This window comes from Heterocephalus glaber, unplaced genomic scaffold (genome assembly GCF_053883595.1).
Source record: "Heterocephalus glaber isolate CG9 unplaced genomic scaffold, H.glaber_assembly_v1.0 deba00000818, whole genome shotgun sequence".
In the NCBI taxonomy this organism is placed as follows: domain Eukaryota; kingdom Metazoa; phylum Chordata; class Mammalia; order Rodentia; family Bathyergidae; genus Heterocephalus; species Heterocephalus glaber.
The window spans coordinates 17,457,143-17,479,441 of NW_028258164.1; the positions used below are offsets into that span (position 1 = coordinate 17,457,143).

The 22,299-nt window shown below is 56.5% G+C and overlaps 1 protein-coding gene and 1 long non-coding RNA gene across 5 annotated transcripts in view; one reads left to right on the forward strand and one right to left on the reverse strand.

The window, feature by feature from the left end:
* Positions 1–1,413: 1,413 nt before the first annotated feature.
* Shh (sonic hedgehog signaling molecule) lies at positions 1,414–13,268 on the reverse strand. Of its 3 annotated transcripts, none has more exons than XM_087207834.1 (3): positions 9,991–10,465; positions 7,362–7,623; positions 1,414–4,928 (listed from the first exon to the last, which is right to left on the reverse strand). In XM_087207834.1, exons 1-3 carry the CDS (start codon positions 10,117–10,119, stop codon positions 4,150–4,152), a joined length of 1,170 nt encoding a protein of 389 aa, XP_087063960.1. In that variant the 5' UTR covers positions 10,120–10,465; the 3' UTR covers positions 1,414–4,149. The 3 variants fall into 3 exon arrangements, with proteins under 3 accessions (XP_087063960.1, XP_087063961.1, XP_004860390.1); XM_087207835.1 differs by lacking the exon at positions 9,991–10,465 and adding an exon at positions 7,945–9,891; XM_004860333.3 differs by lacking the exon at positions 9,991–10,465 and adding an exon at positions 12,532–13,268 and having other exon boundaries at positions 1,416–4,928.
* Positions 6,306–22,299, forward strand: part of LOC147828983 (uncharacterized) — a 90,547-nt gene continuing 74,553 nt past the window's right edge. Inside the window, exons 1-2 of one of the 2 annotated variants that reach the window (XR_015449961.1) lie at positions 6,306–6,850; positions 7,977–8,071. This is a non-coding gene — a long non-coding RNA (uncharacterized LOC147828983). The remainder of the gene's footprint in view (positions 6,851–7,976; positions 8,072–22,299) is intronic. The other variant, XR_015449960.1, reaches the window with a different exon arrangement.

Consider the following 22,299-nt stretch of genomic DNA (forward strand, 5'->3'; position numbering starts at 1 on the left):
AGGCTTTGGGTGGCTGAGAGTTCTGAGGGTGCCCAGACAGGAGTGGCTGCTGTCCTGTTTCCCAGGAAGTCACCTAGGCCTGTGTGGCTCAGGACTCCATCCAGAAAGCAGGTCCTGGGGAGAGCAGTGTGTCCTTCAATTTCTGTCCCTCTCTTGTTTGTCTTCAGATTTTCGATTTCTCCTTTCTCTTATTTAAACAGTTTTCCCTTCTGGAAACACAACATGATTTCCAAGAACCACAGAGAGCTGTGGCAACATCTCTTCCATGCTGGTTTCCTGCCTCTTTGAACAGGTCTCATGTCTGTGTACACCCTAAATTGGGAACTGCATTTACATAGTTTTTTCCTTAACTTGAGAAAACCAGCCTCAGCCAAAAAAGAAAAGTTCCCTCCGCATGCAGACTTCCCTATGGCTCACTTTGGGACGTTTTTCTCAGGAAGCAGAAGGAAAGCTGCATGGCTGCCTTGGGCTATTCTTGAGTCCCCATGCCTGTGTTGGGGTCCTCAGGCCCAGGTGCTCTTTCCTGTCCACACTTAGGCCTGCCTGGGCTGAGCTCGGCACCTGGCCCCTCACAGAGAGACCTGGAGTGGACAGGGGCTGTGCCCAGTGCTCCCAAGCCCAGCACCCAAAGCCAAGCCTAGTTTCAATGCAAGAGCCCCAGCAGGACTTGGTAAGGCTCTGTGGAGCGCCAGACGGGGACACCTGGGCTTGGCAGGCTGCATGAGCTCAGCCCTGAAGCAGGGGCCAGGCTGCCTGGATGTGTAGGCAAATGTATGCTGTGCTTTACTGAGAGACGTGACATTCCAGTTTCATATAGTATTTATGGGTCAGGAGACAGTATCCTTTTTTAGATTGTTTCAAATATTTTAAAATATTTAAAAAGCAGTCTCGGCTTAAGGGCTGTGTGAAAGTAGAACTCAGAGCCTCTGTCCTCTGTCCCAGAATGCATGTCCAGTGCCGCTCCCGGGAAGGCTAACATGCAGGACGTGTTTTGTGATGGTCACTTCCCTGGGCATCTGTAGGAAGGGACAGACTTGATGCCTGGCCTGTGTCCTTACAGAGCCCTGAGCACCGGCTCACAATGCCACCTTTGCTCTCTAGTAGGCACTTTGCTGCTTTCTCCCCAAATCCTTCAACTGACCAGGATTCTTTGCATGTCTGCCGATATTCCTCACATGGGTGTGATGCTGACAGCACAAGGACTCGGTCAGGGCAGGATGGCTGTGTCAGCCCAGCAGGAACAGGCATCACGTGCCAGGCTGCACCAGGAGAAATTCCCACAGCGACCCAACTCACCCATTGAGAGCGGCTGCCTGCTGCTCAATGGGACTTTTCTTTCACTTTGTCTGAACAGCCTCGTGGAAGAAAACGAGAAGAGCAGATGACGGTGTGGGATAGGAATTCAGCCACATAACAGACATTGCAGAAAGTCTCTGTAATTTCTTTAATGACCCAAACAATAGAGCACGACGATGCCAATTTCAAGTACATTTTGAAGCATATTTTTGACAAGGACTGATACGCATTTGGTCCTAAGGGCCAGGCAGCAAACTGCACAAACTCCAGGTACCACAGTCTCGAGAGACTGGCGCTCCGCACAGGCAGAGGGGCTGCACCTTCTTCTGGTCAGCATGGGGCTTCTCTATGTATACAGTGGCTTCCTTTCCTCACCTGTCTTATTGTTTCTCTGTGAAAAGGTTTTCTTTTCTTGCTTTTGTTTTTGAGACAGGGTCTTACTATGTGGTCCAGGCCTGGCCTCAAACTCACACTGATCCTCTTGCCTCAGCCTCCCAAGTGCTGAGATTACAGGTGTGTGCCACCACACCTGGCTTTCTGTGGAAGGATCTCTAAGATGGACAGATAGGGCTGGAGAAGCCAACCGCAGGGGACTGCCAGAGCCCCATACTCTACGTGGTACCCTCGTTGCCAGGCCTCCTATAGAGCTGTCCCAGCGCCGAGTCCGAGTCCCCCCTCTGGCAGACAGGGGTGCACCCCTTATAACTCATCAGATCACTGAGCAGAGCCCACGTGCCCACTGCTCATTTCCTGCTGACCACAGAGACTTGAACAGGCAGAATGGCAGAAGCCATCAGCCTCAGTGGGGACTATGAAAGCCAGCTGTGACATTACTCACCCCTGGATAACCGAGGAAAAGTCTGTGGAGAAAACCAGGCCCACTGCTGCCCAGAAGGCTGGCCCTGACCCCAGCACCCAGGGCCATCCATGTGGACATGGCCATTCAGCACCAAAGCCTTTGGGGACCCGGTCTCTGGCTGCTGACTTCCACAGGCCTCCCCTTGGAGCCAGACCCTGCCACAGGGCCTGAGGCTCATCAAGTCTTCTTCCTGACACTGAGTCACCCCACCCCCGCCCCCCACACAGGCATATTCGGCTGGCAGTCTCCACCCTTCCAAGTCCGGCCACTCAGGTGCCTCTGCTGTGACAACAGGCTCCAACAAGCCACAGAACCGGAAATGACTGCAGCCGAGAGGAGAGATTTCTGGCAAGCTGAGAGGCAGCATTAAGCTCAGAGGGAGCATCCCCAGCCCCAGCTGACACTGGGCATGAACTGTTCCCCAGGAATACAACTCCAGGCCTAGCACCCACTACAGACAACAGGTATGGTCCCAGACCCTGGCAGCAGCCCCCCCCCCGCCCCCACTCCCGAGACCAGGCAGAGACCAGGCAGACGGTGCTCAGCCCAGAGGTGGGAGGTTCAGACATTAGCACCTCTCTGCCAAGGTCACACTGAGACTTCAGAAGACAGCTGTGGCCTACAGATCAAACACCAGAAGACCAGGGAAAGGCACAAAGTCGCCTGGCAGTCACTACAAGAAGGTTCCCCTCAGGCCACCTTCTCCAGGCCTGCAAACTGGGCTCTGCTAGCTGAGGGTTGGAGCTGGGAAAGCTGGGCTCCCACATAGGGCACCCCCAACCTCTGGGAGCACAAAAGAGCTTTACATAGTAATTAGGACCAGAGCTGCCGGTTCTCCAGCGAGGAGGACTGGCCACTTGGCCTACTTTGGCTGTCCATGCTGTGTCCACCTGACAGATCCTGGGGGCACTGTGCTCCCCCAAAAGAAGCCCAAAGGAACAGAAGAGGGGCGGCAACAGGATTTCTGAGTTATTACATACTAACGGGTCTGTGCGTGGCACATTTTATTTCTATAAAACTATTACAAAATATTCAAAAATACATTTTAGTAAATTTACAGCAGTTATGTCTCAATTTATTAATGCAAAACATCCTTTTTCTCTGTACAAACTACAGGCTCCATCCTCATGGGCTCATCACTATGTGCGCTTTTAAAAAATATTATTTTCTAATAAACTCTTTGAAGTTAAAAATAACAGAGTTCTTCCAGTTTGTAAAAAAAAAAAAAAAAGTGTACGTGTGAGTGTGTAACAGTCTTGGCTTCGAAGAATGTGGCCAAAATAAAGATGATGAAAGCAAGTATTAAACCATGAAGACAGTGCAGGAGATGGCTGTTAACATCGGAAACTAGTTAAATTAAAATAATATATTTCATATTTTACACTATTTCAAAAAATGAAATGTCATTCAGTTAAGTATTGATCTCTCAAAAAATCTAATTTACAATTCTGTGTATAAAAATATAATTTGTGGACCCCCATGAAGCATGTTTTAGTTTACACTTTCAGAGAAGCAGGAGCGTAGCAGAGGAGAACTGGCGAGCACAGAATTCTGTTTCCCGACTCTCAGGACCAGGAACTTGTAGAAAAATAGACTTTGAGCAGGTCACTTGGCCGCACAAAATAATCTCTCCCCCCGTGAATACAGTTCACATGATAATAATAAATTATCCAAGACACAAACTAGTTAAGGCTCTTGAAGGTCCGGTTCATATTATTTTAAAACATCTATTCATACCAAACAAATAAATAGCCAGGAGAGGAGAAAAAATAACCAAAAATTCAAAAAATATATATATATATAAACTAAACACAACAACAAAACTCCCGGGGTCTTTGCTTCCTTATAGTCTACTTTGGACTGTCCTACATTATTATTATTATTAATTATTATTATTATTATTATTATGAATGTCTCGTTCCGTGCGCTTTTCTGTGTCTTGCTCCACCTGGCCGTGGCTCTCGAATCCACCCGCGCTGCTCCTGGCCTCGGCTTCAGCTGGACGCCACTGCCATGCCCAGGGGGTGCAGGGTCTCGCCATCCAGCAGCCAGGTGCCGATCCGGTAGAGCAGCCGCGAGTACCAGTGGACACCCTCGGCCGCCCCGGGCACGGGCTGGGGTACGCGGCCGCCGCCCCCGCCCCCGCCCCCGCCGTCGCCGCGGTCCGTGCGCGCCGGGCTCAGTGCGGCCAGCAGCGCGTGCGCCAGGCGGAAGGGCGCGAAGGCGCGGTGTGCCCAGCTGTGCTCCTCGATGACAGCATAGCAAGAGGCAAGCACCCGGTTGATGAGGATGGTGCCCTGCGCAGTGAGCGGCGCGTAGGCGCCCGCCGCCTCCTCGCGCAGCGTCACGCTGTGAACGGCGGCCGGCAGCAGCCTGCGGTCCCCGTCGCGCTCGGCCACCACGTACACGCGCTGGCCCGGGCGCACGCGGCTGGCGAAGAGCGCGCGGCGCCCCAGAGCGCCCCCCGCGGCGGCCTCGAGCTCCCCGGTGGCCGAGTTGTTTTGTGGCGGCGCCAGGAAGAGCAGGTGCGCGGCAGTGAGCAGCAGGCGCTCGCGCGGCTCCTGGGTCTCGATCACGTAGAAGACCTTCTTGGCCCCATCGTCGCGGTCCAGGAAGGTGAGGAAGTCGCTGTAGAGCAGCCGGCCCTGGTCATCGGCCGCTAGCACGCGGTCCCCGGGCCGCAGGTCCTTCACCAGCTTGGTGCCGCCCTGCTCCAGGTGCACGGTGGCCGACCCAGGGAAGCAGCCGCCCGACTTGGCCGCCACTGAGTTCTCTGAGGGCGAGGAAGAGGGTACAAGCGTTGAGCAAAGAGGGAGGCCAAGGGTTCGCGCGGACCCCGCCCCTCACCCCACCGCCGCCCCCCCCCCACCGCTGCGGTGGCCAAAGTGTGGCGCAGGCACCTTCCTGAGCACCCTAGAGGGGACCGGCGGTGGCACCGACAGGCCTCCGTCTCCGGGAGGGGCCACGCTGCGCACCGCGCTTCCGCCTACCTGCAGCCCATCCCCCGCTCGGCACACACTCAACCTCGAGGAGCTGAGAATATTTGCTCTCTACTCGGGTGGGTCTCGGGAAGTCTCGGCTCCCCAGGCGCCGGCGCACCCCCTCCCCACCCGCCCCAGGCCAGGGCGCGGCGCCTTGGGGTGTGCTGGGCACGGAGGCTGCGCGGTGGCAAGGGCCCCCCATCCCACCCGGCCTGGGCCCTGGTGTTGGCCGGTGGGGGGCGGGGGCACAAAATAGCTGTAGTAGTTGTAGCAACTGGACAAACATTCCAGGGAATTGCCCGAGGTGTGAAAATCCGAGGCTTGTGTGGATTTTCTAATTAAAATCCAATAAAGGGCCCAGTATTGCCATTGTGATTTCTGGAATAAATAGAAGACACTCTTGGAAGAGGGGACACTTCCACGTCGCCCCTCCCTTTCTTCCTCAGCTCCCCTCTTTGCAGCTCGCGGCCGCCCCCTCCCTATTTGCTCAGGTGCAACCCCGCCCCCCCGCCGTGTGCAATTCACACATGGTCTCTCCGGGCCTGGGCCCCACAGGCACTATTTGCACAGCCAGGCCTCTCCTGCGAGCACTCGAGATGTGTATTTGAATTTTAAATGGCCCGGCCTGCTCGGAGCGCTGCGAGCACCAGTTCTCAAGGCCCCTTGACTACCGCTCTCGGCCCTCTGTCGCTCTCCGAAGCTCACTGTCCCGGTGACAATAATTGAGGTTGGGGCGGAGCGCGGGGGGCCACGAGGGGCGGGAGGTCCCCGTCTTCTTTGCATTCCAATCTCCGGGATCATGGGTTTTGCAAATAGAGATTGCGAGAAAGGATCTTCCTTCTGGAATTACAGAAGGTTTTTAATCTGCTCATTGGTTTCTTCGGCATGAAGTGCGGGGCCGGCAGTGGGAGGCCCTCCGGAGCTCCCCGGAATGCGACCCCGGGCGCTGGAGAGCCCGAGTCGTCGAGTCGCACGACCCCGCTTGACACGCAGCTTGCCGCACCCCCGCCCGCGTGCGCAGAATGCGAATGAGCGACTCGGCGCCGCGTTCGCGCCCGGAACCTGGCGGCAGGATTACCGCTGCTCATTTCGGAGGAGAGCTCCGGGGACCCCCGCCAGGGGGACCCCGCGGGCAGGGGCGGCGAGGAGGAGGCCCAGAGGGAAGGGCGCGCCTGGGGCTTCGGTGGAGTGGGTCGGGTGGGGGCTTCCGCTGCCCCATTTCCCACCCAGAATACAGCAGGAGGGGTCCCTCAAGGTGACCACGCTGCTGCCCTGGTCTGAGCCCAGACCTTCCCTGGGCTGTAACCACCGCCCTCCCCCGCCCTGTTGCATTTTCTTTACCTAGGAAGTGTGCCCCGACACTTTGAAAGTGTTGTTCCACTGACATTTGCCTTTAAAATAGTTTAGGAAAGGGGGGGGGGCGAGGCAGGAGGCAGAGTTCCTCGGAAATTCACTATGAACCGCCTAGCTAAATGCGACAGCTTGTGCTGAGATGCGAGGTGTGCACACCGCCCAGGGACCACGTGTGACAATGCCAGCTCCTGTCTCAGCTGTTCCTCCTGGCAACAGCGTGTGGCGCCACAGGCCGGGGGAAGCGGACGCTGCAGCTGCAGCCCAGGGAGGGGGCGCCTTCGCTACTGCCGCGGGCCCAGGGCACCCAGCCGCTCCTAATAAGAATGGATACTGCTGGGCCTGCGGCTCCAGATGCTTCAAGGTAACTACCCGGTTTATGACTCCCACCAGGGCCCTTCCCAGAGGCTTAGCCAGTGAGTTGCTTTTAGTCTCCACAGGTGGCCAGCAGGGAAGAGTGCTGCTTTGTGAACCCCCACAGACCCTCCTGACTTGGGGGGTGTGGCCTTGGGCCTTTAAGCCTTAGAGGAAGAGATCTGGTGACACCTGCAGAGTCGCCAAGAAACCCCCAGTCTCCTTCCCACAGCCACTGGCTCCCCCTGTCTCCAACTCAGAAAGCTGCAGGCTCCCTGCATCTGGGCACAGGGGGGACCTGGGGCCATCATGGCCTCAAAAGTTGGGGTGATTCCTGGCTTAGGGGGCTTAGAGGTCCCGCAGCGGAACCCCAGGCACCACCTGGCCCTTCTCTCTTTCCCTCAAATCAGACCAGCAGGCACAAAGATGACTTTAAGGCCTTTTTGGGGAGCAAATCTGGAGTAAGGGGTGCAGGTGGGTAGGGCAGGGCATTCTGAGAAAGGTGGAAGGGAGGGGCTCACCTGCTTTCACTGAGCAGTGGATGTGAGCCTTGGACTCATAGTAGACCCAGTCGAAGCCGGCCTCCACAGCCAGGCGGGCCAGCATGCCGTACTTGCTTCGGTCACGGTCAGAGGTGGTGATGTCCACGGCTCGGCCCTCATAGTGCAGCGACTCCTCCGAGTGGTGCCCATCCTCGTCCCAGCCCTCGGTCACCCGCAGCTTCACTCCAGGCCACTGGTTCATCACCGAGATGGCCAGGGCATTTAACTTGTCCTTACACCTCTGTGGAGAAGCAACCCAATAACAGATACATTAGCTTGAGGTCCTAGTGCCATCCCAGCCCCTCTTCAGCCAGCTGCCTAGCCTGGGGGAGGGCGTGCAGAGTAGTAGGGAGACTAGAGAGGGCACTAAATGAACATTAGGTGGGAAGAGGGTACGGTATCTGCAGGAGGAGTCCTCTTGGAGCCAGTGGCAAAGAAACTCACATGGCCAGAGTTTCTCCAGACCAGGTGAGCTGCGCATTTCAGACACCAGGCCGAGAATCCTCCGGGGGCCCTATCAGCCACTCTGTACCCTTCCCCTCCCTGCCCCCTTTCTGCACACCTGTGTGAGGTCCCCCTTCTCCTATGTCCCAGGTGCGTGCAGCTGGAAGAGATGGGGAACAGTAGCCATGCATGTAGGAGCCAGAAGCCCTGCCCGCCCCCCATCTTTGGTGAGAATGAAGCCAAAGGTGAGGACTTGGGTGGCAGCGCCTGCTTGGGGTGGAGTCCGCCAAGTGCAAGGCCAGCTGGTGAGTGGGATGCCCGCCACAGGCAGGGCGGGAGGACAAACATTGTTGGTCTGGGCAGCCACATTCCTTCCCTCCCTGCGAACTCCTCTCTGCCAGGCCTGCCTGTGGCCTGATTGTGCTCTTGTTTTCTTTAACCTGTTCTCTTCCTCCCCTCTTGTTTTCTTGGCCCCGGGTGCAGAATGGTGTCCGGCAAGTTTGGAGAACAAATGTAAGGGAGGGGGTGGCAGGAAGGAGGTGGGGGTGGGTGGGAAGCTTTTCTAGGCCTGAGGCCTCCAAACCCTGGCCTGGGGAGTCTCCCCTCAGAGGCTTCTGCCGATGCCCAGGCTGGATGGGATCTGGGGACGTGGGGGTCCCTCTGTAATTCTTAGGCCACATTCAGAAAAGGATTCAGTAATGGTGGCCCAGTCAGGTGTGCATGTCTAGGGCAGTATTAACTCACTACACAGATGTTTATGCTGCTGCGGGTGTGGTTCAGGATTGGGAAGGGGAGCCAGGGACAAAATAAGAGGGCTCATCTGGGGAAGGGGATCTCAGAGGAGGTGGGAGAAGCAATTTCAAGTTGATTTCTGCAGAGGGTAGGGCCATCTCTAACCTTCTGCAGCCCCAGGCGATGTGATAGGCTTCTTGGAGGGGGTTAGGAGGGGAAAGACTGCCTCTATCAAGGGCCCTAATTACAGCAGGGGAGCTCTCTGGCAAAGGGCGAGGCTCTTGCAAAGACTGCTGCCTGCATTTTCAGGGGACTGACAGATTGCGCAACAGGAAAAGTTCTGTGTATTTGGCAGCAATAAAAACCAGTAATATGGTTGTAGAGTTAAACATACAAGAAATGGGGGGAGGGCAGGGGCTGGGGGCGGCCCTGGTAACAGGTCAGTGCTTGCAGGTCTCTGGGTCTGCCTGTAGTTTTCTGAAGGAAAGAAGGAAAGAAGGAAAGAAAGAAAGAAGGAAGGAAGGAAGGAAGGAAGAAAGGAGAAAGAAAGAAAGAAAAGAAAGAAAGAAAGAAAGAAAGAAAGAAAGTCGGAAGGGGAGGTTTTGAATGAGGTCATCTTGAAGATTGAACACGTTTTACATGAAAATCAATCAGTAAACCAGGGTCCATTTGGAGCCTGGGTTTAAAGCCCGTGGGCCCAGGAGCACACGAGGGTACAGACCACAGCCCCCATTCCAGCCCCACCCCACTCTGCTCCCTTCTCCCAGGAGGCGGAGCAGATGAGGCTTTGAACTGCAGCCCCCTGGACAGCTAGGAGAGGAAAGGCAGAGGCAGGGTGGAAAGGACTCGGCTCCCTGCATCCTGAGCTAGACTACTTGGGCAGACCTGGGGGACCCCAAGTCAGGAGCCCCAAGGCTGAGACAGGCTGAGCAACCCGTACAGGCCGTGGCCTAGGGTCCTCGAGGGGGCCCGCGAGCCCACACACCCTCCTGGCCCCGGGTCCCCGGCCTGGCTGGTGGCAGCAGGACGCGCCCCCGCCCTGGCCAGGCGGGATGGGCAAAGCCCGGGAAGCCAAGCCGGTTATTAATTCATCGGGTCGTGTGCCGCGAATCATGCCTGGACCCTGTGCAGTCACCGTGAAGCCCAGCAGGGCCGCCGGCCCGGCTTTATGTCTGCAAAGGCCAAATTGTTCCTCGGGCCGGCGCTCCCGCCCACCGTCCGCGTCTACATCGCGCACCCCTCAGAGGGAGGCCAGGGGCTTCCCCTGGCGCCAGAGACGTTCAACAGAGACCCGGTCCCTGGGCACACCTCTTCCCACTCGCCTTCCCCGGCTCGGGAGCACCCCTGTCCTCTAGGTGGAGGACCCTCCCCAGAGCGCGCAGGACACCTAGGCAGCGCAGCGTCGCAGGTGGTCCCCTTCCAGCCCCCGCACCTCCAGGCCCCGGCCCTGTGGCTCCAGCCCCGCTGCCGCCTGCACCCTCTCCTGGCACGGCGGCCTGCACGCGGAGAGCGAGTCAGTCTGCGATTCCCTCTCCGGAGTTAATATTAACCAGCAGCTCATGCGTTCCAGAACTGCGCTGAAAGTTCCACTGGGGACGATCTTGCCATGGTTGAGGGAGTCGGGCAGCAGTCACGTTAGAGAGACAGACGGGGAGGGAGGCAGACCGAGGACGGGCGCACCTGGGCCCGAATCAGGTGGTTATTGAAAGCGAGGGGCCCGCGGCTGAGCGGGTTCCGAGCAGCGCGCACTCCTCCTTCCTGGCCTCTCACTTCAACCCCAGCCCCTCCGCCCCTTAACCCTCGGACCCAAGGGGGAGCCAGGGGCACCCCACACCCTGCCACCCTCCAGGTACCCCCGACTTCAGGGGACCTTTGAAGGGTCCAGGAGAGGCTCCTGGCCTAGCTCTCTCCACCCCACCCCCACCACGGCTGTCTCTTCCCCCTCCTTTTGTGTGGGGAACGGGAATAGCCACTACCCAAGGAAAAAAAGTATTTGTTTTCGTTTCGTTCATCTGAGGGAAGTTGACAGAAGGTCAGAAGTTCAAATGCTGCCAGCGCGCGCGGTGGCGAGAGTGGCCGGGCGTGGGGCGCTGGGTCCCGGGCCGGGTGCACGGGGCAGGGGACCTGGCTAGGGGCTCTGGGTGCGCGCGAAGGCCGGAGGGGCGGGGGTTCTCGATTGAGGCAGCCCGCAGAGCCTGCACAGCGCCCCGGGCCGCTCCCTCTGGGTAGTCACGGAGGTCGAGCACCACGGGTGGCTCCAGCGGGCTCGTGCGCAGCGCGTGGGGCGGTAGGGATGGCGGCGCCGCCCATCCCTGCGCGCTCTGAAACCGTAGCTGCGGCATCGATCAGTCCGGAGTAAGTGGAGCTGAAATGCGTCTGCCTGGCTGCCTGGCTCGCAGCTCTGCAGCAGGCGGCCAGCCCAGGGCCCTGGGAAGGGGCGCGGCGGGGACCCCTTCTCCGCAGTCGCCTTGCGCGAAGGGCGTACGCAGACCTGTTCGGCTGGGGGACCTCGGGTGTCCCCGTGCCCGGCACTTTCCCCCTCATCGCCTGCCTCCTCTTGGGTCCAAGGGACCCCGAGAAAGCTCCTCCTCTGCGGGGACCGAGGACGACAAGGGACCCTCCGGGGAGGGGGGCTGGCTGGAGAACTCCCTCCGGCCAGCTGCACGCGCCAGGCGCCCCTGGCCCGCGCAGAGTTAATCGTGGCTCGAGCTGCTGTCTGGCACAAGCCAGCGCGTCCACACTCGCGATCCAGATTTAAGGTGGTCGGAAGAGATGCGGAGGAGCGAGGGAGGACCCTCCTCGAGGCTCCTAGTCCTTGCCTCCTGCCAGCTCTGGCCTGCCACCTGGGTTCGGGTGTTCTAGGCCGGGACCTGGGGGTCGGCGCAGAGCGAGGCCGCCTCCCTCCCTCCCTTCCCGCGCCCTCCCGGCACTCGCCCCGCCAGCGCTGCGCGCACCTAGCCCTAAAGGTAGGACTTGAATATTTTAATAGGGCAATAAAAAGGATGTTGACCTATATTTGCAAGGAAACCCATTTCTAGCTTTATACGTGCATGAAGTTTCAGAAAGTCTAGAATTGGCTGGGAGATTGGCAGCCCAGAAGTCTCAAAGGAGGTGGAAAGGGTGAGAAGAATTCATGTTTTGCTTTGCTTCTTCCACCGCCACCTCCTCCAGTAATATTTATTCTCGCCCAATTCTTATGCAAGCTGGTTCAAAACTAAAGCAATTCGGTGCCAACAAGTTCTAAGTCCCTCCCCCGAGGTACCGCTTAGGGCTCTGGAGAACCCCAGAGCATCCTTAAAGAAATATTAATACGATCACACTCTGCTGGGCTCCATTGGGGCCGAGGGAGTCCAACGCCAGCTACATGGCTCAGTGGGGGACAGACTGGGCGCCACTGCAGCCCCTGCCTCTGGTCAGAACAGCCCCTGGCTTCTCCCAGGAGGATCCCTTGGTGCTGGTGGGCAAAGGGTGGGGGTCGCCCGGGCAAAGAAAACCACAGAGGCAAAGGGAAGTATGCCAGCTCTGCTTTCTAATGCTCAAGGGCCATGTCGGCACAGTGACCTGGACGCCACTTTGTGATTATGGGGACATCCCCACCCTCCCTCTCTATTTCTGCTGTTCACTTGGAAAGAACAGACACCCCCAAGGTGAAGGTCTCCCCAAGTTACAATTCCAGAGCACAGCAGGATAGGGGAGGCCGTTCCTGCAAGACTGAGCAGATCAGGGCCGTAATGGACCACATGCTCTGCTGCTAGCACCCGCCCATACCCTAAACTTCCCGGCTGGACCCTTAACCTCCACTCTCCTCCCGGAAGGGGAGAGGTGCTAGGTGGGTAGGCGGGTGGGGAAGGAGAGGGCGAAACCGCCTGCCTTCCTCTCTGCCCGAAGAACAAGCAGAGTGTAAGTCTGGGTGCTCATTCGCGGTGACCCCCGGGAAGGAACGCGTTCCACACCCCTCGTGGGTCTCCGCTACCTGAGTCATCAGCCGGTCGGCGCCGGTGTTCTCCTCATCCTTGAATATGATGTCGGGGTTGTAATTGGGCGTGAGCTCCTTAAATCGCTCCGAGCTCCTCGAGATCTTCCCTTCGTATCTGCCGCTGGCTCCTAGGGTCTTCTCCGCTACGTTGGGGATGAACTGCTTGTAGGCTAAAGGGCTCAGCTTTTTGGGGTGCCGCCTCTTCCCGAATCCCCTGCCGGGGCCGCACGCCAGCCCTGAGCACACGAGCAGCGAGGAGACGAGGACCAGCAGCAGACATCTCGCCGGCAGCAGCATCTCGCCCATGGAACCCGGTGACTTCCAAGCTGTCCCCGCGGTCTGTCTGCGCGCGAGCGGGTGCGCGCGGTGTGCGTGTGCGCTCTGCCCTGCGCTCGGCGGCTGCCTCGCTCCGGCTCGCTCACTCCCTCGCGCGCTGCTGGGTTCTTTCTCTTCCTATACAACCTTGCCCGCCGCCGCTGCGGTGGACTCTCCGCCGATCTCGGCCCAGACAGGGGCTGCGAGGGCAGGCTGCCGGTCGCTGATAGCGGAACACATCGGAGTTGGGTCGGGAGGCAGCAATCAAAAGACAAAAAGAGTCTGATTTTAAATGGTAGCCAGCCTGGAGAGCTTGTGAGACAGGCCTCCTCTCGCACTATATTATAGCTGGCAGGGGCGCATCTGATTGGCCACAGCCGCACAAGCTTGTCTTCTGATGTTAACCCTGAAGAAGGCTACACCCGCCCCCCCGTTACTGCTGTTGCTTTATTTTCACCTGAAACGAAAAAAAAAAAAAAAAAGATCTTTCCGAAGATGAAGGTGGGTGGGAGGAGGCACGTTTCCTAGGATAACATCAATTACTGCCGGCTTTGTATACATCTTCTGTTTCCCCCTTTACTTTCTCTAGAATGGTAGGTGCTTCAGTTAAAACCAATATAAGTTTTTAAAGGACAGTCTAGACCCCCCCCCCACACACACCAGCATCAACCATCAAAGAAATAGTCTCTCAAATGTTCGAGGGGCAAAGCTGCCCTGCTCTGATTTAGTCCCTACCCACCCTCAGACTGGATCCTGCAGGCTCGTATACCCAAGATGGGAAGAAAGAGAGCCTGGGGCTTCTTCGGAGTATACCTGGACAGAGGGTAATTAGGAGTGGCCACAACTTAAAGTATTGCTATTTGAACTACCTTAAGCACCATAGAAAAACTTGAAAATATTGACCCTTCCTTATGTTGCAATGAACACATCATATTAGAACCTCTACAGAGGGGGTAGAAGGAAGCATGTAGAGGGCCCCAGGGTGGGTGCTGGCCAGGTGGGTCTGGGTGCTGCAGCCCAGCTCAGAGAAGGGGGCTGTAGGCTGGGGTTGGCTGGTGCCCAAGTGGTAGGTGGAGGCTGCTGTGCCTGGGGCAGCAAGGCTGCACACACACACACACACACACACACACACACACACTCAACACGCTCAACACACCACCCCCACGATCGATCAGAGCAAAGTGCAGGGCCGGGATGAGTTGCATGTGGGATTCAGGTTCCTTGCCACAGCCACAGCAGTGGGTGGGAGAGCAGAGAGTCAGTCGTACATGGGGCCCTGCAAGCCAGGTGCTGGGGCTGAAGCCTGGCAATCAGAGAGCAGGACCCTAGGAATGGGCACTGTCTCTAGAGAGCAGCAATATTTTAACCTCCAATATAGAAAAAAAATTTCAAAAAAAATCCTAATAACCCAGAAGAATTAAACCTGAAACTCTGTTTTTATGGAACATGCCCTCCCCGGTCCCAGCAGGATGAGGGTATCCCTGTGGGTTGCAGACCTGGCCCTGAGGAGGCCCCGGTCCTCCAGAGCTCCCTGGGGGCCAAATGGGAGCCCAGGGAACAGCCCCAGCCTAAAAGCCCAGCCTCAGACAATGGGACCTTCCCAGAGCACTTGCTTTTCGGGCACACTTGTCTTGATGGGGAGGAGAGGTGTGCCCTGGAGCCCTATTGCCCGGCACACTCCCAGTGGGGCTGACCTCTGCTCCCTCACCCACTCCTTCCTTATCAGGAGACTGCAGACCCTGGGGCTTCCCTCATTCCATTCAGGCCAGTGCCTGAGTGGAGAACCAGCATGGCCCTGAGCCTGGACAGCAGACCCCACTGGTTAGCCGACTTGACTTGGGTGATTCTGCCCGGTGCTCCGGGAACAACAGAGGCAACAATGACATTTTCCCCTATCTAGGAGGTGGGCCTGTTTGGCGTGGTCACCTGCACAGCTTGTGAATGTCACATCATGGGGTGATTCGGGGCCAGACAGGTGCTCTGGCCTCCTGGCATCCCTCCCTCTGCCTGGTCCCCCCACTCCCCCACTCCCCACACCTGGTTATTAAGGGCAGAGGGGCAGGACGTAATTCCATAGGACTCCACATGTGGACAGGCAGGGTGTGTTTCAGGTGCAAAGGCTGGAGCAGCACAGAGTTCCTCATGGGCACAGCTGGACTGGCACCCCCAGAATTAGCTCCCTGCCGGGGACAGGGGATGTGGCTCTGTCTTGGTGGCTTGGGCCACCAGGGAGGTTTATTCAAGCTTCCCCACTGGAGGGACAAAGGACACTGCCCCCTTCCTCTATCTCCAGCCAGCTCTGGATGCCCAGAGAGCCTGTCAAGACTAGGCATCTCAGGGACCGGGACTGGCTGGATTCTCAGAAGTGGAACAAGGATGCACAGGAGAGCTTACCTCAGGTGGCTTGCTCCTGTTATGGGGACCTTTCGACTATTGCCTTGAAAGCAGGGCCCTGGGCTGAGGCAGTGGGAGAAGCCGCAGCCTCTGCCCTCCTACCTATGGCTGTGTCCAGACAGCAGACACCGCTGCCTTCCACCTCCAGACACCAGATGGCTCCCTCTCTTTACCTTTCCCCTCAGACCTTGGGGGCCCCTCCCCAGGCCAGTGAGAGACTCCAAGCCCCGGGCACCCTCAGAACCCACTGCTGGTTTTCCTAGGCTCTACCCTTCTTCCCGTGGAGATTCGCCTCCTTCCCTTGCAGCATCCTCCGTGGCTCCTCCACCTTCCCCTCCACCTCCCACCCCTTATCTGTTCCCCCTAAATGCCTGCTGAGTACAGGTGCAGCGCTGGCTTCTGCCCCAGCCCCCCAGGAGGTGCCTCCCTAGGCCCTGCTCAGTCCCCTCCTTCCAGCCCCTGCCACTAGATGGCCTTCTCACCCTGCCTTGGGCTCAGACTGGGCCGGTTTGGGGAATTCCCACAGCCCCAGGTTGGAAGGACCCGGAAAAAGGACTGGCCATCCAACTCCCCTCCTCCAGCTCCAGCCCTATGGCCCTCCCCTCCATTCCTCTTCCTCTAAGAGATCTGCGCAGTCTCTTTCCAGCCGGGCATAGAATCTCGCCTTCGTTTTGAAAACTTACAGTTAAAAGTTGGCTTTCCACTGTCACACTTCTCTTTGCAGTTGCCAGCCTGGGTCCTCTCTGATCTTGAGAGGGAGCCTGGCCCCGCACTGTTGTCCTAAGCAGTGGCCCTTGCCCGGCCCTGTGGGTGGTGTCTCCAGCTCCCAGGAGAGCCATAGACACTGGATGCCAGGGAACCTAGGTGCCTGGCAGTCATGGCCCAGCCTAAGTGCACATAGGCGATCCCAGGCCACAGCACTGTCTGGTGCAGATACCGGTGGAGCCAGGGCCTGGCCGGTATGCACAGGACCTCCAGGGGCCAAGGCCTGAGAGGCCACGTGCTGATGGCTCCTGGAGTGGCATCTCTCAGCAGGCCGTGCCAGGGCGCTGTTGTCCCCGACCTGGTCTCCCTAATTCCCAGGGTTCGAGAGCTCGGGAAGGGGGAACTCCTATTCTGGGAAGCTGGCACTGGGCAGGAATGAGCCCCTCTGAGATCCCTGCTTCTCCGAACTGCGCCTCTGCCCTGGGGCCTTGCTAGTTGTTATCAGTCCTGTGTGGTTTCAGCAAGCAAGGGGGTTCAGGCTCAAATAACCCTCTGCTGTGTGGATCCTTGGTCTCATGGGTTGCAACGGCAGCTGTCACCTCCACTTGCCTGTGTGCACAGGGTACACAGGTAGCCTCGTGCCAGAGAAGGGGCAGAGCTGGACCGCAGCCCTTCCTCTTGATCCTGCTCTGCTCCTGTGCCACAGTTGTCCCTTCTATCTGTGGGCTACTTGGTATCCAGGGGACTCTGGGAAGTGTTTCATGACCCCATGCACATGAGTGCCACCAGTAGCTTTGGAAATAGAAGCCCATGACAGTGCCCAGGCCCCTGCCTACCTCTGTCCCCTTGCTCTGCTTACTTCTGGTTGGGGAACCCCAAGACCCAAAAAATGGGGGAGCAGAACTTTCTGGCTCCAGGTCTGCAGCTAGGCTCCCACCTCAGTGTGCTGTCTTGTCCTGCAGGAGGCGGTGGGGCCTGGGATCCCTTCTTCCCTGGCCGCCCTGATGCCAAGTCCAGTGGCTCTGGGTGGCAGAGGTCGATGGTGGGATGTGTATGTGAAGTTGTGTGTGCATGTGAGGGTGAGGCACAGGAGGGGTTTGCGGAGCTGCAGGGGCCTCTCCAGTGCATCTCTGGATGTGAGGTCACCATGGTGGGAGCTGCCTGGCTTTTACCCACCCTTGCCTGGGGAGGGACATTTTTACCTGTTGCCACTTTTGCCCCTGCTGGGAAGGCCCTTACTGGCCAACGGGTGGCTGTGACCTTACCACCTTGGACAGGCAGAGGAGTATTACATCATCTGGGGAGCCTTGGGCCACACATAAAAGGGGGTGGAGAGACTGGCCAGGTCCTCCCAAGAGCAGAATTAATATGGAGGCTCAGGCCTGGCTGTTCCTGGACCCAGCTTAGCTTTTGACCCCTGTCAGGCCCCTCACTGCAGCAGCTCCCAGGCTTCCCAGTATCCCCAGCATGGTACTGTGGAGGGCAGGGCTATGGCCTGGATGTAAGAGACAGCAGACCCCGCAGCCCTCCGTGAGTTCCCAGTGAGTCACTGCCCCCTTGCACACTGGTCTCCTTGCTTGTCTAAAGCCAGAAATCCCTGCCCCTCAGTTCCGGGAGTCTGGAACCTGTTCTCCAGGAAGCCCACAGTGCTCATACCCCTGCTTAGAGGGATAAACTGAATCTCAGGCACCTCCCTGCCTGCCATGGACACCAAAAAGCCACACAGTGCCCTCTTGCCCCTTGGTGCTGCTGCATCCACTCAGTGCTGCCCACTATGTTCAGGGGACCAGCCAGTAGCTGGCCTTGTCCCTAGCCAGCTGGACAGCAGCCTGGACAGAAGACCAGAGGCCACAGGGCTTGACCAGCCCCCTGGGCAGGAGCAGCTGCTCCCCAAATCTGAAGGACAGTGGACCCTCTCCCCATCCCTCTAAGGAACATTGTCCTTCTTTGCTTTCTTAAAAAGAGATAAGACACACATCCTCCTTAATGTGCAAAATTAGGAGCCATAAATGACAGGGGCATGGGTGGCTGAGGCCTGCTGTGGTGGGGAGATGGGGAGAGATAGGGTATGGATGTTTGGTTTTCCTTTGTATTTGGGGGTTGACCCCAGGGCCTTCCCACTGAGCTACATCCCCAGCCCTTTTTAGGTGGTGTGATTAAAAAATACAGTTAATGTTTAAATTTCTAAAATTTATTACAGTAAAAGACACATTGCCACGAATACCCCTCAGAATTCTGCTCCTTGCTTTGACCACACTTGGCCTACCGCCCTTGTCAGTTTCTTCACTGACTTGAGTCCTGTTTCCTGAGTGTCTTCAGTTGTCCTGTTGTGGCTGCCTCAATGTCCTGAATTGTTCCAAAATATTTTCTTTACATGGTCATTTTGACTATGGGGAAGAACCAGAAGTCACACGGTACCAGATTTAGTGAATAAGGTGCATGTGGATACAGTGTCATGTTTTATGAGACTACATGTCCACATTAACTGAATTTTTGATCATGCCTTATAAAGACCACATGAAAGAGGACTTCAGAACTGTTTCAGAAAGTGGCAAGTGTGATGGGATGTGTTGGAATCAAGGAGGAGGTTTTTGAGGGGGGGTGAATGGTGATGTGTCTTTTACTGTAATCCAAGTTTTAGTGTAAATACTCACCATATATTTTGATCACCCCTTGTATTTTTTTATTTTGAGACAGCCTCTCACTAAGTCACTGAGTTACCTAGATGGGGCTGGGACTTGTGATCCTGCTGCTTCAGCCTCCCAGAGTGCTGGGATTTCAGGTGTGCACCACTGCAACATACCCAGCTGCAAGATGGAATGGGAGGAGGGAGGCGGGCTGGGTGGGCCAAGGGTAGGAGGTGGTGCTGAAGGGGAAGCGGATGCCAGACACACACCTGGGCTTCACCACGTTAGCCAAGGCTGCCGGGCTTGCTTCTTCTGCCATCTCCACAGAGAGGGCAGGGCATGCTCTTTGTTACTCGGTGAGACAGAGCCACCTTCTGGAGGAGGCTGTGGGGCACCTCTGGCTGCAAAGAGACCCTGCAGCATGGCCAGGCAGTACAGGCTTGGTGACTGGGGTGGAGCACCGACAGATTTGCTTTCTCACTCTCTCCCTCCATGTGCAGTCACAGCACTACTGTGGCCCCGGCTTTCAGGCTGGGACCCTGTGGCCAGAGTCAAGCCTAGGTTGAGGTCACAATCCGCCCTCCCTGCAGGTGTAGTAACTTCCTTGCTCCAAGTTCAGCACAGGTTTTAGTGGTGCTTGGATTAACACAAGCAGCCCTGCAAAGGAGGAACCACCACACCACTGGGGAAACTGAGGCATAGACAGGTGCCTTATCCTTTCTGGTCACATACCAGTTCCCTGGCTCTGGCATGTACTCAGCATCACTGTCTAGGCATCCTGTATCCCTGGAAGGCAGCAGGTGGAGAAGGCTTGTGCCAGGCATGAGTGCAGGGAACCCCAGTGCCCCTGGGAAGGGGGTCACCCATATGGATGACCTGTCAGCAGCCAACACGATGATAGCTAGGGCTTGGCAGGAAGCCTCCAGCCTGGGCAACAGGACTTCTTTGTTTAGTGTGTCCTGAGTTACAAGGAGCTTTCCTGCTGTACCTTACCTGCTCTAGAGGGGACCCAGCGTGGCCCCTTCCCACTTCACAGACAGGAAGCTGGAGCTCCATGTGGAGATCTCACTGCACACTGACAGGGCCCCAGGAAAAAATGGACTTGAAGTGCCAGACAGCACTACCCTGGGAGAGGAAGGTCATCTGCACTTCTGCCCACCAGCCCTGGTGGCCTCTCGCCATCCCTACAACTGCCTAGCTCCCAGCTCCATGACCTGTGGTTGAGGACTTCCTGCTCATCACAGTGGGCAGTGGCTGATGGCTTCTGTGTTGTTGCATATGTCTTTGTTTTCCTCTGGGGGCTGCTGCTTGAATTTTGACATCACGGCTGTTATTTGTCCCGAGACTTGTCCTCTAATTCCAGAAAAGCCTGCAGGGTATGAGTCTCATTTGTCTTTGCAGGATCCTCAGCTCCCAGCTTGGAAGACACTCAGTAAAGATTTGTCCATGAGGGGCTGGGATTTAGCTCAGTGGCACCACACCTGCCTTGCAAGTGTAAGGTTCTGAGTTGGATCCCTGGTACTGAAAAAAAAAAAATTTGTCCATGGGAGAAAGTTTCTCAGGAGTCATCCAGGTAGCCAGTGGCTCATGTGAGATGCACTTGGGTGGCTGCCATTTGCAAAGTCGTCCTGCAACCAGCCCCACAGAGCCAACCAAACAGCAGCATTGACAGCATTTCAGCCCCGTAATATTGGATGTGTAGGTACAAACGCCCTGCAGGCAGCTGTTTTTACACAGAGGAGGGTTAGTAACAGGCTCAGTTCTTTAACTTAACTGAAGAGTACTCTCAAGCTTGTTGGGTTAATTTAAATTATGTTACTTCTTGTGCAGAGAGCTGTGTTTCTCACAGCTGGGCTCATGTGCTGGGGTCTCAGGTGAAGGTGTAGGGGACAGATCCGTGTCAGCATCCCTACAGGACTGTGCTGAGCTCAGATCTGATGAGGTCAGGGACTGTCTAGGGGTCTCCACTTTGTCTGTGCTCTTGCTCCACACCCTTTCTTTTCTCACCTTGCAGGCAGGAGTTGAGTCTGCTTGGGTATGAGTGATGGGGTTGGGTGTGCTTGGGCATGAGCACTGGAAGCTCAGCTCTTTCACCCTACGGCTGATCCCGAGGGCTGTCCTAGTGTCAGGCTGGCCTGGCTTGAGCTTTGAATCCATTTCCTGTCCAAGGGAGGAACATTTTTTGATTCTACACTGACTCACTGTCCATGGGCCCATCTGTCCCTAGCAGAAGCTCATCCATGGCCAGAGAGGATCCTCGGTGGCATCCTCCCTTCAGAGTGCTCAGTACCACTGTTTCCATAGAGGAGGAGCTGGAGAAGGCTGAGCCAGTCAGTGGGGGTGGAAGGGTGCCAAGAGAGACCAGAGGTATGAGATGGAGTGGCCTGCACTTCTCCTGGCCTCTCATCATGAGGACGGCTTGCCCCAGAGTACACAAACCGACAGACTGAATCCCAACTCTGTTTGAGCAGGGTGCAGACAAAGCCTGCCCTGGGCCGTGATACTCCCGGCTCCTCCCGCCATGGTAACCACTGCATTCAGTGGGCCATGGTAGCAGGCAAGTATGTGCACGATTGTCTTGGCGTCTCTTGTCTCTTCCCACAGGCAGACGGTGTTTGAATGTTGTGTCCATGTTTTCTTTCTTGTCCTGACATATTTATATCCCAGTTTTGTTTTGTTTCGCCCTGCTTCATGGAGGAGCGATGTGGGTGGAGGTGATGGAGGGAGGGAGGTCCTTTGTGTTAGATTGGTCCAGAATACTGACCTGTGGTTCCTAGCGCCTGACTACTGATCCTCTCTCTCCAGGATGCAGGTACCCGTGCACTTGGGAGCAGTTTTAAAACTGCATGCCAACACAATGTAGGGTCCATTTGAGCCAGCTGTTAGCAAAGAAGTAGCTGTAAAGGCTTTGATACCTTAGGCAAGAGCTCCGGGAAGGAGGCAGTAAAACATGTAATTAGGCAAATCAAATAAAGCCTGGCAACAACTTTCAAATATTCAGCCACATGTCATTTCTCATTAATTTACTGTGTGCTTGAACAAGGTCTGAATTTCTGTAATCTTCTGGTAAAATGGAAGTAAAGGCAGAAGCATGGCTTGCTTTTCCACGTTGCATACCCACATCTCAGGGTTCTGGGACAGCATGGCATAACCTCTGTAGCAGGAAGGGACAGGAGAGGAGCCCTGAAGGACACCCCAGCAGCCCGAGCTGTGTCAACAGCCCATTAGCTTTGGGTTTATAGAGTGCAGCCAGGGTGTCCGGGGTGCTGCAGGGCATCTGCTCACACTGGGTGAGGTAGCTCAGTCCTTTTAACAATTATGGCAGTTCTGCCTAAATCTGCTGCAATGTGACAACTAATCCATCGGTCACCTTTCTTTGTAGAAATAATCAATTCTAATCAGTAATTGCTTTTGGGCAATAGTTCAACTCTGCTGTCATCCTTTGGCTCTGGCACCAGTGCATCATCTGAGTACTCAGGGCAGCTGGGAGCTTTCCTGTCATGGTCCTCAAGGCCAGGCCACGTCAGTCCACCCTCCCTGTGCAGAGGCACGTGTGGAAGCCAAGCTGGGTCTTCAGGATGTGAACCCCAGAGCATCTATTTCAGAGGACATTGGGTGCTGTGTAGACACAGCCTGGGAGGACGATGGTGATGGTGGTGGCGGCAGTGAAGATGCACTGGGAACGGGACCCAGGGCCTTCACACGGAGGTGCATCCTCACCCTT